The sequence below is a fragment of the Cimex lectularius genome, unplaced genomic scaffold, assembly GCF_000648675.2.
Source record: "Cimex lectularius strain Harlan isolate CLEC.00 unplaced genomic scaffold, Clec_2.1 scaffold64, whole genome shotgun sequence".
NCBI classification, from domain to species: Eukaryota; Metazoa; Arthropoda; class Insecta; order Hemiptera; family Cimicidae; genus Cimex; species Cimex lectularius.
Window position 1 is genome coordinate 804,278 of NW_019392702.1, and position 13,634 is coordinate 817,911.

The 13,634-nt window shown below is 32.3% G+C and overlaps 1 protein-coding gene across 1 annotated transcript; it reads right to left on the minus strand.

Moving 5' to 3' along the window:
- Positions 1–1,217: 1,217 nt before the first annotated feature.
- Positions 1,218–13,634, minus strand: LOC106672322. Its single transcript, XM_024226190.1, has 2 exons — positions 13,475–13,634; positions 1,218–1,785 (listed from the first exon to the last, which is right to left on the minus strand). The coding sequence occupies exon 2, from the start codon at positions 1,771–1,773 to the stop codon at positions 1,423–1,425; it is 351 nt and encodes a 116-aa protein (XP_024081958.1). The 5' UTR covers positions 1,774–1,785; positions 13,475–13,634; the 3' UTR covers positions 1,218–1,422.

Below are 13,634 nucleotides of genomic sequence, written 5' to 3' on the forward strand. Positions count from 1 at the left end.
CTTAATATTCATTGGATTTTAATAAGAGGAAAACAAACAATAAGTATAAAGGGAAAGATATTCTCGGAGTAAGGAAATTTTTTAAGAAGAAAATTTTTCTTGTGGTCGAAAAATATTTTTACCACGGGAAAAGCCCTTAGAATCATATGTGTATAATTACACATGAGGTCAACACAAAAACAATCAAAATACACTAAATACACAACGTTTGTGGATAGGTTATTCTGTAAGCGTTGTAAAATCAAAAATGGTTTAATTAAAGTTTATTGAATAAATGAAAATGTCGAAAAAGAAGACTGGAAGGAAACATGAAAATTAAACTATTTCAAAACAGTTTTTAGTGTTACATCGACTATTTTTCATCTTATGGAATACTAACCCCATCCCGAGGAATATCGGGTACTCTGGGGTGAGTGTACGACGTCTGGAGAGGAAAAGTAGTTATTAGCGAGAATGGAATGGGTTCAACCCTGTCCCGAGAAATATCGAATACTCAGGGAGTGAATGTGACCACATTTCTATTTGTGGTGATGTACATAAAGTATTGGATGTTTTATATCTATTCTGTAGTTGACAAACTGAGGTTGAAATGAGAAGCTAGCGTTTTAGGATATCATCTTATTTCATATAAAATTTAAGTTTTCATATAAAATTAGAGACAGTGACAGATTGAGATGCTCAATGGCTGCAAGTTGAAAAATAAATGTGAAAGACCAGAGAAAGATGTTACTTCAGTTGTTTGTGGGTCACTAAATTTCCCACATTATATATATTGAAGGCTGCCTCATTTATATTTTCTTACTATTTATTAGAGTTTATCAAGGGGAAAACAAAAAGAAGGGAAAATATTTTCGGGGCGGATACATTTTTATACAACGGGTAAAATTTATACAAAATAATTTATAAAAACCCTAAAGAACTTAAAATAAAAATAACTTAGGTAGTCTCTCTTTCAACACCTTCTCCCTTCATTACAATGTTTAAGCCTCGACAATTTTTTTTTCAAAGTAAAAACCAAAGATATTTTTGGTTAGCGCAAGAAATTAGATACATTATTTTTCCGTTGTAGGTATCAATAAACACATATGAATTTTTATTTATACGAATTTATTTAAACGAACATTTGAGTTTATTCTATCCGAAACAAAAAAATTATGTACAAGTATACAATTTGTCGCAATTTGGCAAAAACATAGGTCAAATAAATTAATGGCACATAAAAACAAAATTTTATTTACATACAAAACTTTTTTTTAATAAAAAAGTAAATAAGAATATTGAGATTCGCAATCGTTTTCAAATTATGTACAACATATCTCGCATCCAGTATAAACGCACTAGACTAGGATACACAGTGGAATGTCCGAATGATGAGTTGACTTGACTCACGATGATGATGATGATTATGAGAGGAGGAGTGGATTATCGCCTGCGGGCGAGTCCTGCATTCTTGAGCACTGAGAATATCCTGGTCCTGGGAATCTTTTCCGCCTCACGATGGGCCACGTGCATTTCACCGGGGCCGAACCAACTTTCCTTGGCGAGCGCCTGGGCGATCCTCGGGTTCTTGTAAAATGGATTCAACAGGTGAGGGGGGAGCTGTGCTTCCGCTTGGGAATTGAGCACCACTTCCGGATGGGCCAAATCCACCCTCGGCTGTTGGTAGGTCACCGCTTGCTGGAGTGGCGGAGGTAGGACGTACTGAGGCAAAAACACCTGGCCGTTCGCCAATGCGAGACCCGCCACCAAAAGCAACAGCCCCTCACTGTACATAGTTATCTGCAACTATATAACAACAAAGATTACATTTGCGACGTCATTGTTTAATGTGACCTCGTGCGTGAGGTATGCGGGGTGATGAACCTAACATTGGTAATTTAAGTTTGGTCTGTCCGCCTGTCCTCAATATTTTCTGAACGCTTTTCGGATTTTTCGTCATCTTCAGAAGTTGGTCTGTTTCTTAGTTAAAATCCCCTTTAAACATCTAAACCATAATCTTCATGTGATGTTTATTGGTGTTATCTGTGACTGTGATGTTTTTGACAGATTGGGTAATGTATTTTCGTTATTTGTTCAAGTCCGATTGTAATGATGTTCGGTTTTTTTTCTTTTCTGCGTAATGTTTTAATGAAGTACCTAAATGATGTGTGTAATGAGTACGTAGTTGTCTATGAATAATGTCCATGACAAGATTTAAAAGAAAGACATACACCCGGGGAGACGCACAGACAAACCAATGACCAACGTGTTCCCTCGTTCCGGTTATTCTGGTTGACCAGACTCCAAAACTAAGGACATAACACGAGAGAGAAGACGCAATGACCAACCACCGATGAAAACGCATTTCCTTGTGTGTATGTCCTTTTTCTAGTTTCTAATGGCTTCTTAGACCAATTGCTTAACCTTTTATTGCTCAAAATTGGTTCCGATCAAGCCAACATTATCAATTTTAGTTAAGGTTAGGAGGAAATCTCTTGAGTTTAGGGAGGGGCAATGTTTTCCTGCTCTGTTTATGTATTGGTTACCCCGATTTATTTATTTATTATAAATTTTATTATATTTATTTTTATTTTATTTTATTATTATAAATTTTATTTATTTAATTTAATTTTTTTTTATTTACCATCCCTAACCATCTCTAGCACCAATCTAAACTCTATCTTTGAACTAGGAAGGCCCTTTTAACCTTTTAACAAAATTATTAAAGTTCTAAAGTCTAACGAAGTCTAAGACATCGTTAGGTCATAAAGGGTTAAGATGGCGAACTGTCAAAATACATTAGTCATCTTATAATCTTCAGTGATTTGTCTGAGAAGCCAATAAAACATTAAAAACGAGAAGAGACCAATCACTGATCAAAACTGAATTCATTGGTGTAGCTCATTTTTTAGGTTCTAATAGTTTCTTAGGTTAACCGCTGAAAACGGCGAAATCTACGAGCACAATAGTTATCGTATCCAATGGAAGCCATTAGACACGTAAGGAGGACGAAAACACGGGGAGACGCATAGACGAACCAACGACACAAATGTGTTTCCCAGTATGTATGACCTTTTCATAAGTTGGGTGATGGTCAGATATGCCCCTGATTAAAACAACAGTTTCTCCATGTTCTCCCGTTTTTAGATTCAAATGGCTTCCAATCCTTGAAGATGATTTCATTATGTAATTTTGAGAGATTCGTCTGAGAAGCCATTAGAACCTATCAAAAGGACATAAACACGAGGAAACGCAAATGCCAACATTACATATAACTTTTTAAGATTTTATTTTGCTTCTTAGAGCAACCTTTTTTAAGGTTATCAAGGTTTAAGGTATTCCTATCCTCGCCATCCGAATGTCGTATTGAAAAAAATGCCTGTTTCTCCATTTGTACGCCTTTTTTTCGATTTTTACGTCTTCTTAGACTATAACATTGATAAATGATACTAGTTTGATTGCAGTTTTACAAAGAGAATTCAGCAATGTAAGCTTCAGAATATTCAAGGCAGATTGAGGTACAGTTGTGCTACTTCCATAGAACATTTCTATATTATTAGTAATAATTAAACAATCAATTGCTTATGGTTTGTCTTAAAAAACGGAATAAATTTATTATTAAAAAGATAAGGGTCGAGCCCAATGAAGTGCAAAATTTGTGGGATCGGATCCATAATCTGTAGAAAGTTATTGCATAAGGATGGGAGATGGTTTCGGAGGGTAATGACCATCAGCCGACTGACTGGTCGTGGGTCCTTGCCATACCACTTTCTTTTCTACTGATGTTTGGCCAGCACCGGATCTTACCTCGGAAGAACCGCCCCACCCAGTGCACGCATCAAGTGACAAAACGTGTTTATGATTTCATCTTCGCTGTACTGGGAAAAATAACCGCAAGGTTGGTTTCGAAATGAGAGATTACTTCCTTGATGTTGTTGCGGATTGGGTTAATTTTTAAATTTATTCCGCACAAGCAGTTCCCGTTAATAAGATTGAATTAATATTCAAAGCTAAGACTAGGGTTTAGGACTAAGCGTCAGAACTTAATCCACTTAGTCGAAAAACGAGTCATAATATCCGAATGATTAAACAGGAAAAGAACGCGGAAAGGTGCGTCTCGAAATAAAGGCTTAACATTTGCAGAATGTGAGGTGCTTTGGGAAGCGGTGTGACAAGGTGTTTACGGAAGAAGATGATTATTTTATACCTCGAGAGGGATAATAACAAGTTAGGGAGATGGCGAGCGGAGCAGGTTCGGTAACATGCAAGATGAAAATTGACCGAATCCCACTCACTCTAATTATTGACTGTAAAGGGGAAATTATATAAGTCGCTTCGTTACTTACTTTGAGATGGTTCGAGTGGACACTGTGACGGCGAAAAGAGCGGCTTGGACTTATATATGGAAACGGGGAGGGGTTTGGGCCTTGTTCCGGGACCTTGTCTAACCGAGTCAAGGGCGGGACTTTCAGAGAAGCTTGGTAGGAAGTGCCCTTCCTTCCGGCCCTAAATATAGATTTGGGTGTCACGATGCCGAAGGTGCATCAGTCTCAGACTGCGCCTTCACTTGCATCAAGGTTAAACCGTCGACGCAGCGTTTGAAAAAGACAGTTTAGAAGTGTTTACGTCCTCTAAAAGGTTCGTGAAGAGTTGGCGTCCATCGTCTTTGACACATTGCAAATATTAATACTGGGACTTGGTTATGGGGACTTAAGACTGGGTTATGTTTCAAATTAATTAATTATGTGTGAAAAGTTGAAGAAGGACCATATCGAACTAGTCTAACCAAACCAATACCTGAACCGTTAGAGTGTAAATGTCCAACAACTTTAGTTTAATAATTTTCGATTTACCTTTGATTTATATCAAATTATGTACTACCATTAAATCATCAATAAAACATATGATAATTTATTTACAATTTAACTAGAAACACTGCATTAATAAAGAGGTGGTCAACTGACTTGAATAAATAATTTTAAAAAAAATTCTTTCAACTTTGTAAATAGCGTTACAATTAGTAAAAATTATTTTTAAAATTAAACTCTAAATCTCTTTGAGGATTATCTATTTAATCGTCCAAAGTTCTTTTTTTCCTGTTTTTTGTCACAAAGGACTCGACTGAAATAAAAATACGCAGACAAACCGCTGAAGATGTGGCAAAATGCGTAAAACACACATAGTAGTGTTGTTAATTACAGAAAATAACCTTTTAACCCTTGTATTATTGCATATTTTGGAAAGTATAAAAAGTAGACAACTGACAAATACGTAGGCGGGCTAAATCAAATATGGCAAAATAGGTAAGTCATGAAAATATTCAATACTAACGACTTATTTAGTAAGTCCTTCCTTTCTTGTACGTGCTTATATTTCCAGTGTAGTTAAATTAATTGATCATAAATTTAATTTTCCAATGTTTTCAACATTTTCAAATCTTCATAGTCTTTTCCAAATAAAATGGGATTTTCTCCCAATTCTTCTACTATTGTTCTGAATAAAAAAAACACGTTTTCGAAATGAAATCAAACTTTTTCCTTGCCACATTAAACTTTTTCAAAAATAAATTCTACTATTTACATACTAAATTAAACTTCTTCTAAATCAAACTGAACTTCTTCCACGTCAAATCGAACTTTTTCCATAACAAACGTTGTAATTGAACATTGTCACAAATCGAATTGAACTTTTGCCAAAATAAATTCTAGTATTATATTACAAACGGAATTCAACCAATTTCATAATCAAACTGCAAATCTTCCAAATCGAATCAATCTTTTTCACATATAAAATTGGACATTGTTTAACTTAAATTGAACGTCTTCCAAAAGAAAGTGAACTTTGCCAAAAAACAACAGAACTTCTTCCGAACTTCGAATCAAATCGAACTTTACCCTTGCCATATTGAACTTTGTGCAAATCAAAATGAACTTCTTTCAATACAAATTCAACTTTGCTCAAATAAACTGTTTTTCAAATGAAATTGAATTTTCTCCAAATCAATCGTACTTTTTCCGAGATAAATTTTAATATTTACAAATCGAATTTAACATTTTCTAAATTAAACTCCAAACCAATTCGAAATTTTTACTCATTAAATTTTACTTCTTCCAAATCAAATCGAACTCTTTCTATATCAAATTGAATTTTATCCAACTCAAATAAAACTTTTTCCAAACCAATTAAGCCTTGTCCAAATCAAATAGAACTTTGTTCAAACCAATTAAACTCGGTCCAAATCAACAGAATATTTTCCAAATCCAACTGGACTTCATCTAAATCAAGTTGAATTTTGTCCATACAAAATCGAACTTTTTCAAACCAAATTCCAATAATTACAAACCGTCAAATACATTGTGCATGATTTCAACATTTGACGCAATCTAGTGGAACTTGCTAACTGCCTGATACCTTCTTTTATTTATAATCAGGATGTTAGATGAAGGTAAAAAATAAACTCAGATCTTATTTGCCCGATTTTTCGGAAAATTTGTTTCCTTTCTCAAGACAGCAGGTCTGTGAACATAATCATTATTTAAAAAAACATGAATAATAAATTATTTAATAGGTATTACAAAAGATTATCGATAATATGTGTAATTTATTATACTAAGCCTAACCTACTCAAGTTTAAACTTATACACATAGGATACACCCGCGCATATACTATTTAAAAAAATTATAATGGTGGTAGTAATAAAGAACAAAATAAATAAATCGTAGTAGTGTCAGTATTTTACTATCTTATTTAATTTTATTGTTAATTGTCTTATATCTTATATACTGTTACTATTAAAGTTTATGAGATAGAAGGGATGTACCTCACACGTACAAGTTGTCAATTGAATAGGTTTTGCCCTAGTATTTCTATACAATTTTTACAATTTAGACGAGAGGAATATTTAATAATAATTGGTTGTGAATAACAATATTAACACATATTAATAAAGATCAAATAATTGATTAATCTTTTTTAATTTTGTAACCGTGTTTCCAGCGTTTGAGAAAGGAAATAATTTTTTTTTAAATTTGCCAAATAAAATAGAGTTTATCCTTTATATAAACCGCATATCCCGATTAGAAATTAAAATCCTAACTGGCAGTTTATTTGAAAAACAATATAATGCAATTTTTCTAAATTAAAATCAACAAAATTTCGATGTAAAGATACAAAGGAAAAAATACTTATAAATTTACTAGTTTTGCAGGGACCAGTGAGTTTTAGGAATAAAATAGATACTGTTTTTACAAGACACGTCTAATTATGTACTGTTTGAATATTGTTACTTTCTCCCTGCATACGTCGAAATCTGTATATTTATAAATATATTTCGTAATATATTCGTGGCTATTTTAAAAGTGGAGAAGTTGTCGGTTTTACAGTTCGATTCGATACAGCCGGTCGAATGTAATGGAGCCATCGGCCAACAGAGATTGATCAAGGATCCTTGAGTGCTTACTTCCTTGTAAGTGGTGTCAAGGTGAAGCAAGGTTGTTCGAAACTGTATTTAACGTGCTCCGAACATTACGATCTTTGACGAGATATTCAACGATTTTCTTATAGCTCAAGCTGAATTATTTTTTTTAAATTATTGAGTACTCCTATAACTAAACAATTGTTTTTCGGATTGATTGTATATTCCAGGATGTCATGATTACGATGTTTAGCCTAATCAGAAGAATCGTTATTAAAATTTTTTAAACAGGAAATGGTATTTTATGATTTTTTACAACCTTGCACTGATTTAGACTTTGACTATCTGAATAAAATTATTTATATCTGACTGTCTGAATAAAATTTTCACGTTTATAGACTAAATAATGAATTATTTATTTAAGCTGTTTAGGTTTTAGGCTTTGTGTTTATATACAGATTTGTATTTAGCTAAAATCTAATCCCTTGATGACATCTTCAGATTTTTTTAAACTGATTTACTTTGATTTTAAGACTTTTGCATCTTGTAAAACTGTACTGTTTATAAGCTAAACAATCAACATACTGCAGATCTAGACATAATCCGTGATATTAGGTCTCTGGGATTCAGTATATATAATATGAATATTTTTTAAAAGGAAATATCATCTAGAAATTTTAGAACGTGGTACTAATTTATATAGTTTCTGTTTTTATTGTATGAAATAACTGTCTTATAAACTATGTATATAAATGCAACTAATAATTACTCCACCAGGCTTACGTGATTGCATACAAATTTGAACAAAATCCAGGAAGACCTGTCTTGAATTGAAATGAAGCTAACGACACTTGATGCCACCTTCAGAATATTTTTGAGTATAGCTAATTATTTATGAATAAGGAGCAGGTCTTTCATCATTTTTATAATTTTACATTAATATACATCGTGTCTGCTCTGATATCCTGTAGAACATTGACCTGTTTGTAAGCTAAATAATCAATAGCATACAGATCTGGATCCCATGAAATCCTTGCTTAGGATAATTTGTATATTATTCATAAGGAAGATATCATCAACGATTTTTTTGTTACACAAATTTATATACTTTATTCCTATTTCTTCTGTTGTATGAAAATAACTGTCATACAAACTAAATAAAGGCAATTAATAATACTCCATCAGGCTTATGTGATTGCATACAAATTTGGATAAAATCGAAGAAGATCTGACCTGAATTGAAATGAAGCTAATTGTCACTTGATGCCACCTTCAGAATATTTTTGAATAATCTAATCATTTATGAATAAGGAGAAAGTCCTTAATCATTTTTAGTATCTTACACTAATACACGTCGTGTCTGCTCTGATTTCCTGTAGAATATTGATCTGTTTATAAGCTATATAATCAATAGCACACATATCTAGACATCATGAAATCCTTGCCAAGGATAATCTGTATATTTTTCTTAAGGAACCTGTCATCCACGATTTTTTAGTTACACAAATTTATATAGACTCTATTCCAAAAACCTCTATTGTATGAAAATAACTCTCATACAAACTAAATAAAGGCAATTAATAATACTCCATCAGGCTTACAAATATGGACACACAATCTAATATCATTTGACGCCATCTTCAGAATATCTTTTAACAAAGCTCTGTGTTACTTCATTTTAAAGAACAGATATTTTATCAGTTTTAGAACCTTGCACCAATTTACATCGTGCTTTCTGATTGTCACAAAATTTTATATTTAGGCTATTAAATGAAGGGTATAGGTTAATTTTAGGTTAAATTCACCGAGGAGAATAAATAGTAAAAAAGAGTTTTAAAAAATTGTTAAATAAAGATGTAAACAACTGTACATCTGTATTTAATTTTTTTTAAAAATGCGAAATCGTTTCTATAAAATAATGAAATAAATTTCTCTCCGTGTAAGAATCAATAAATTTACTTAACGATTTGGTGAAACACTTTCCCTGATAAAAACCCTTTAGGCGATTCCTGAACCAGACTGGTTTTCTAATCCACTTAGGAGCTACCGAATCCCATTATCCAATAGAAAAATACTGGTTTTCGATCTTATTTAAATTGATGTGCTCCCTTTCGAATTCTTCTGGAATGCATTTGACGAAATTAAAAACAAAAAAGGTTGTTTTCAGTAATAAAACGATTCAGAAATGTACTTTTTTGTGCTTGATCGATTATCGTCTTGGTCTTGTCCTCGCTGGATTTGGTCTTTGTGACGGTTTTTCTGAATTTCGCCATATTCTGTGGTCGGTCTGACTGTTGACACACCTAAACTTCAATATTTCACAAGATTTTGTAAATCAATTCTTACATTTATTACAGTTCTGAGTGAATTGAAATCAAGGTAGAATGAAATTAACGTCGAAAAGTAGATTGTTTACGATTACTTCGAAATAAAACTTTTGAACTGACAGTTTTGATTTTTCATCATAAACCAGATAGTTGTTTTCTATGTTTTGCGTGGACAAAAAACCCAACAACGATAAATGAAACCTATCGTCCAATAATAAGAACACTGTACTTCTTAACATTTACCCATCTATTAGGAAAATTAAACTCATTAATAAATTGAAATAGGAAATATGCTTGCCCTCTTGTTCGAAACGAAAGTGGAAACTTACTCTTCTTACATACATATAACCAGCCGAATCGATCTGAATGCTAAAGAGGTGAAATTCGAAAAAACATTTCTATAGTTGCAACACGTCCATTACGATTAAAGATAAATAGTATGAATTTATACGAAGAAAGTGTCATTTTATCTTAATTATTCGGAAATCGTGAGATGCGGTCTGGTGTGATGTATGTAGGATTCGGAAAAACATTTTCTCTATCGTGCCAACGTTTCGACCTTTATTGACATCATTTTCAGGGCCTTGGATTTACAAACATTGTTTAAATTTAACAAATACATGTAGGATGTGAAAAAAAGTGAATTTATACAATGCAAAAAAAATATTTTTTATATTCAATGAAAGTTTTAAATTTTTAATTAAAAGTTTTAAATTAAATTAAATTTCTACTCGAACCTGAAGATGATCTCAATAAAGATCGATGTATTTGTTAAATTTTGTGACTAGTACTTAGTTAGTAGTACTATTTATATAAGTTAGTAGATTTCTTTTTAGCAGTGATTTGGTGGATATTTAGGACTGAATTTTATTCTGCTCTGACCACTTTTTTATTCCTTTCTCAATCTAACAGCACAGTCTAGGGTTTGCTAACTGCTAGGTCGTATCAGGAAAAGTTTTAAATAAACGAGACAGAATTTTGTGATAAAAGAAACTTGGAAATACGAGAAAGTTAGAAATAAGTTAAAAGGAAGAAGATTACAGTTGCACGACCTAAAAAGAAACAAATCAGTATGCGAAAGAAAGGATAAAAAGTAATCAAAGCTAGATAAAATTGAATTTCATCAAACAATTTCTAACAAGACTTTTTTAAACGCATAATTGGGTAAAGAGGCCAATGATAGGTGTGTTAAAGTCAAGAAGTTTTTTGGAACTTACAGCAAACTCAAAACCAGCACAATGTAGGGATTGCTAACGGCTGTGTATCAAGAAAAGTTTAAAACATGACTGGATTTGGCTAAAGTACCGAGCAAAATCAGCAAGTAAGAAATAAATTAGAAAGAGGAAGATTATAGTTGCATGATTTAAAGCACATGAATACAATTCGAAATTTCCTACCTAAAAAGCTAAAGAAAATACTCTGGCACAAGTCGATTCTAGACTATGTTAATGTCAACAATTAGAGTCCTTATAATTTTTTTTCTCAACCTAAACGGAAGTTTAGAACTGTCCAAGAAAAACTAAGGAAGGTGCACTACGTTATTAATGTAGATTACTTAACGCAGAAAAATCAAACTTCGTGCTAATCAATTCATGAAATCGAAAAAAATAAAAGGCAAAGATAAAAGGGATCACGCTAGCAATGAAGAGCCGATATTCAATCAACTGCAAAAATAGTAGACAGAAGGCTTCTTTTACATCTAGGATATTATTATTTAAGTTGATAGTTAACTAACAAGTGCAATTTAACTATCATTCCAAAATACAAAAATTCTAGACTTTGACAGGCTTAACGCGATTAGTACAGTTTTCGTGAATATCCAACTTCATTATCTTATCGTAAAATTTCACACTGTAATTTTTCTGCAAAGTAGCTTTAGTACGTGCATTTTTGAAAGTTTTTCCTTGTTTCTCCCATTTTAATTCTTTGAGTAAAAAATTCAATATTAGCAACTAATGGATGATAATAAACCTCAAAGTGTAAAATATAGCACCCTGACACAGCAATTAGCAAAACCTAGATTATGTTGGTATTTAGTATGCTGTACGTTCGAAAAAATCTTCCCGATTTTAACACGCCTAACCTTGCCCTCTTTACCCGAGGATGCGTTTAAAATAGTCTTGTCGTTCATAGTCGATGAAATTTAATTTTATCTAACATTGATTTCTTAAACAGTTGTTTCTACTTTACACCATGCAACTTCAATCTTCTTCCTTCTAACTTGTTTCTTCCTTTTTCATTTTTGTTCGTTTCTTTTACTAGAAAATTCTGTCTTATTTTTTTAAAACTTTTTCTGATACAACACAGCCGTTAGTAGACCCTAGACCGGTTTTGAGTGTGCTATTTGTTCCAAAAATGCACACTTACGTATTAAACGTTCGACTTTAAAACACCTTACATTGCTCTTTACTATAGTTGTGTTTTTAAAAGAGCCTTGTTGAAAATGGTTTGATGAAATTCAATTTTATCTAGCTTTGATTATTTTTTAATCTTTTCTTTATCACAATGACTTTTCTTGTTTAAGTCATACAGTTTTAATTCTTCTAACTTGTTTCTTCCTTTTTGGTTTGGTTTGTATATTGTATATGTAGTTGGTTGGTTTGTATATGTATCCACAAGATTTTGGATTGTTTGTTTAAAACCTTTTCTTATGAAACAGCGATTAGTACTATAAACAGACCCGAAACTGTGCTAGGGTAGTGTCTTACTTTAAAACACCTAACATGGCACACGTTACCTTAATTATGTGTTTAAATAGCTTTGCTAATTTGTTAGAAATCGTTTGTTGAAAGTAAATTTTATATATCCTGCTTTTTTCCTGATACGACAAAACAGTTAGCAGATCCTAGACAGTGCATTACAAACCTTCTCGACATTAACACACGTAAAAAGAATTGCGTGAACACTCACATTAAATAAATAAAATAAAGTGCTGAAAATAAACATATTTTGTAAATTCCTATATTATCCGCTTTAAAATTTCTCGATGGAAATCGTTGGATGAATTGACTTTTATCCTGCTTTTTGAAATGATTTTCTAAATCTAGATTGTTTCTTCCCTTTTAATTATTTTGTGAAAACTTACATTATAAGAACGTGTAGTAAATGTTTACGACATGACTGGCACAATGCTATCAGAACCTAGCATTATCAGTTCCGAAATATTTAATACTCAAAACCCCTTGACTGTAACACACTTAACCCGATTAGCACTGTTCGCGTGAATACCCAAAATTATTACTTATATGTTCCTATATATTAATTCAGTATATTTTCAAAAATTTGTCGATTTAATTTTCCTTCGTTTTAAAAATCGCACGAGCGAGTTAATTTCGTGAAATTATTTTATCCAGTCACGACACGGTCCTGTGTCCAGTTCGAACGAAACGGGTAGGTTTTGGAATATCGAATTGATTTCGAAACACGTCCTCGAACGGACAGTAAAAAAAATGCAACTCAAAAAAGAAATTCTTTAGATTGTCAATAAAAATAACGCAAAGAATTCAGCATTGATGAAAAGTAAATTAATTTTGAATACCTTACGAACACAAAATTTAGTAACAACATATGTGATGCTTAATTAAGCTTACATGTTTTTATAGTAACTTCATTATTTGTTAGATAAAACTTCAAAATATCTTGATTTTCTGGTTTTATGTAAATGATAACACCTTTAGGAAAGACTGAAGGTTAAACCTGTAGCACCTGTTTTCAGTAGTGTCTCATTTGTATTATTTTATATGAAATACCAACCTTGTTTTGGGTCCAAATAAATCTAGTTTCGAAGTGCGACGATTTCTTGACTGCTGACAAAGAGAAAGCGTCTGGACTTTGTAGAAGAATGTGCAGCGTGTACGTAACCAAGTTGTTGGCTGAATGCTGATATGTAAATACTTCTAATGAGAAATGTGCT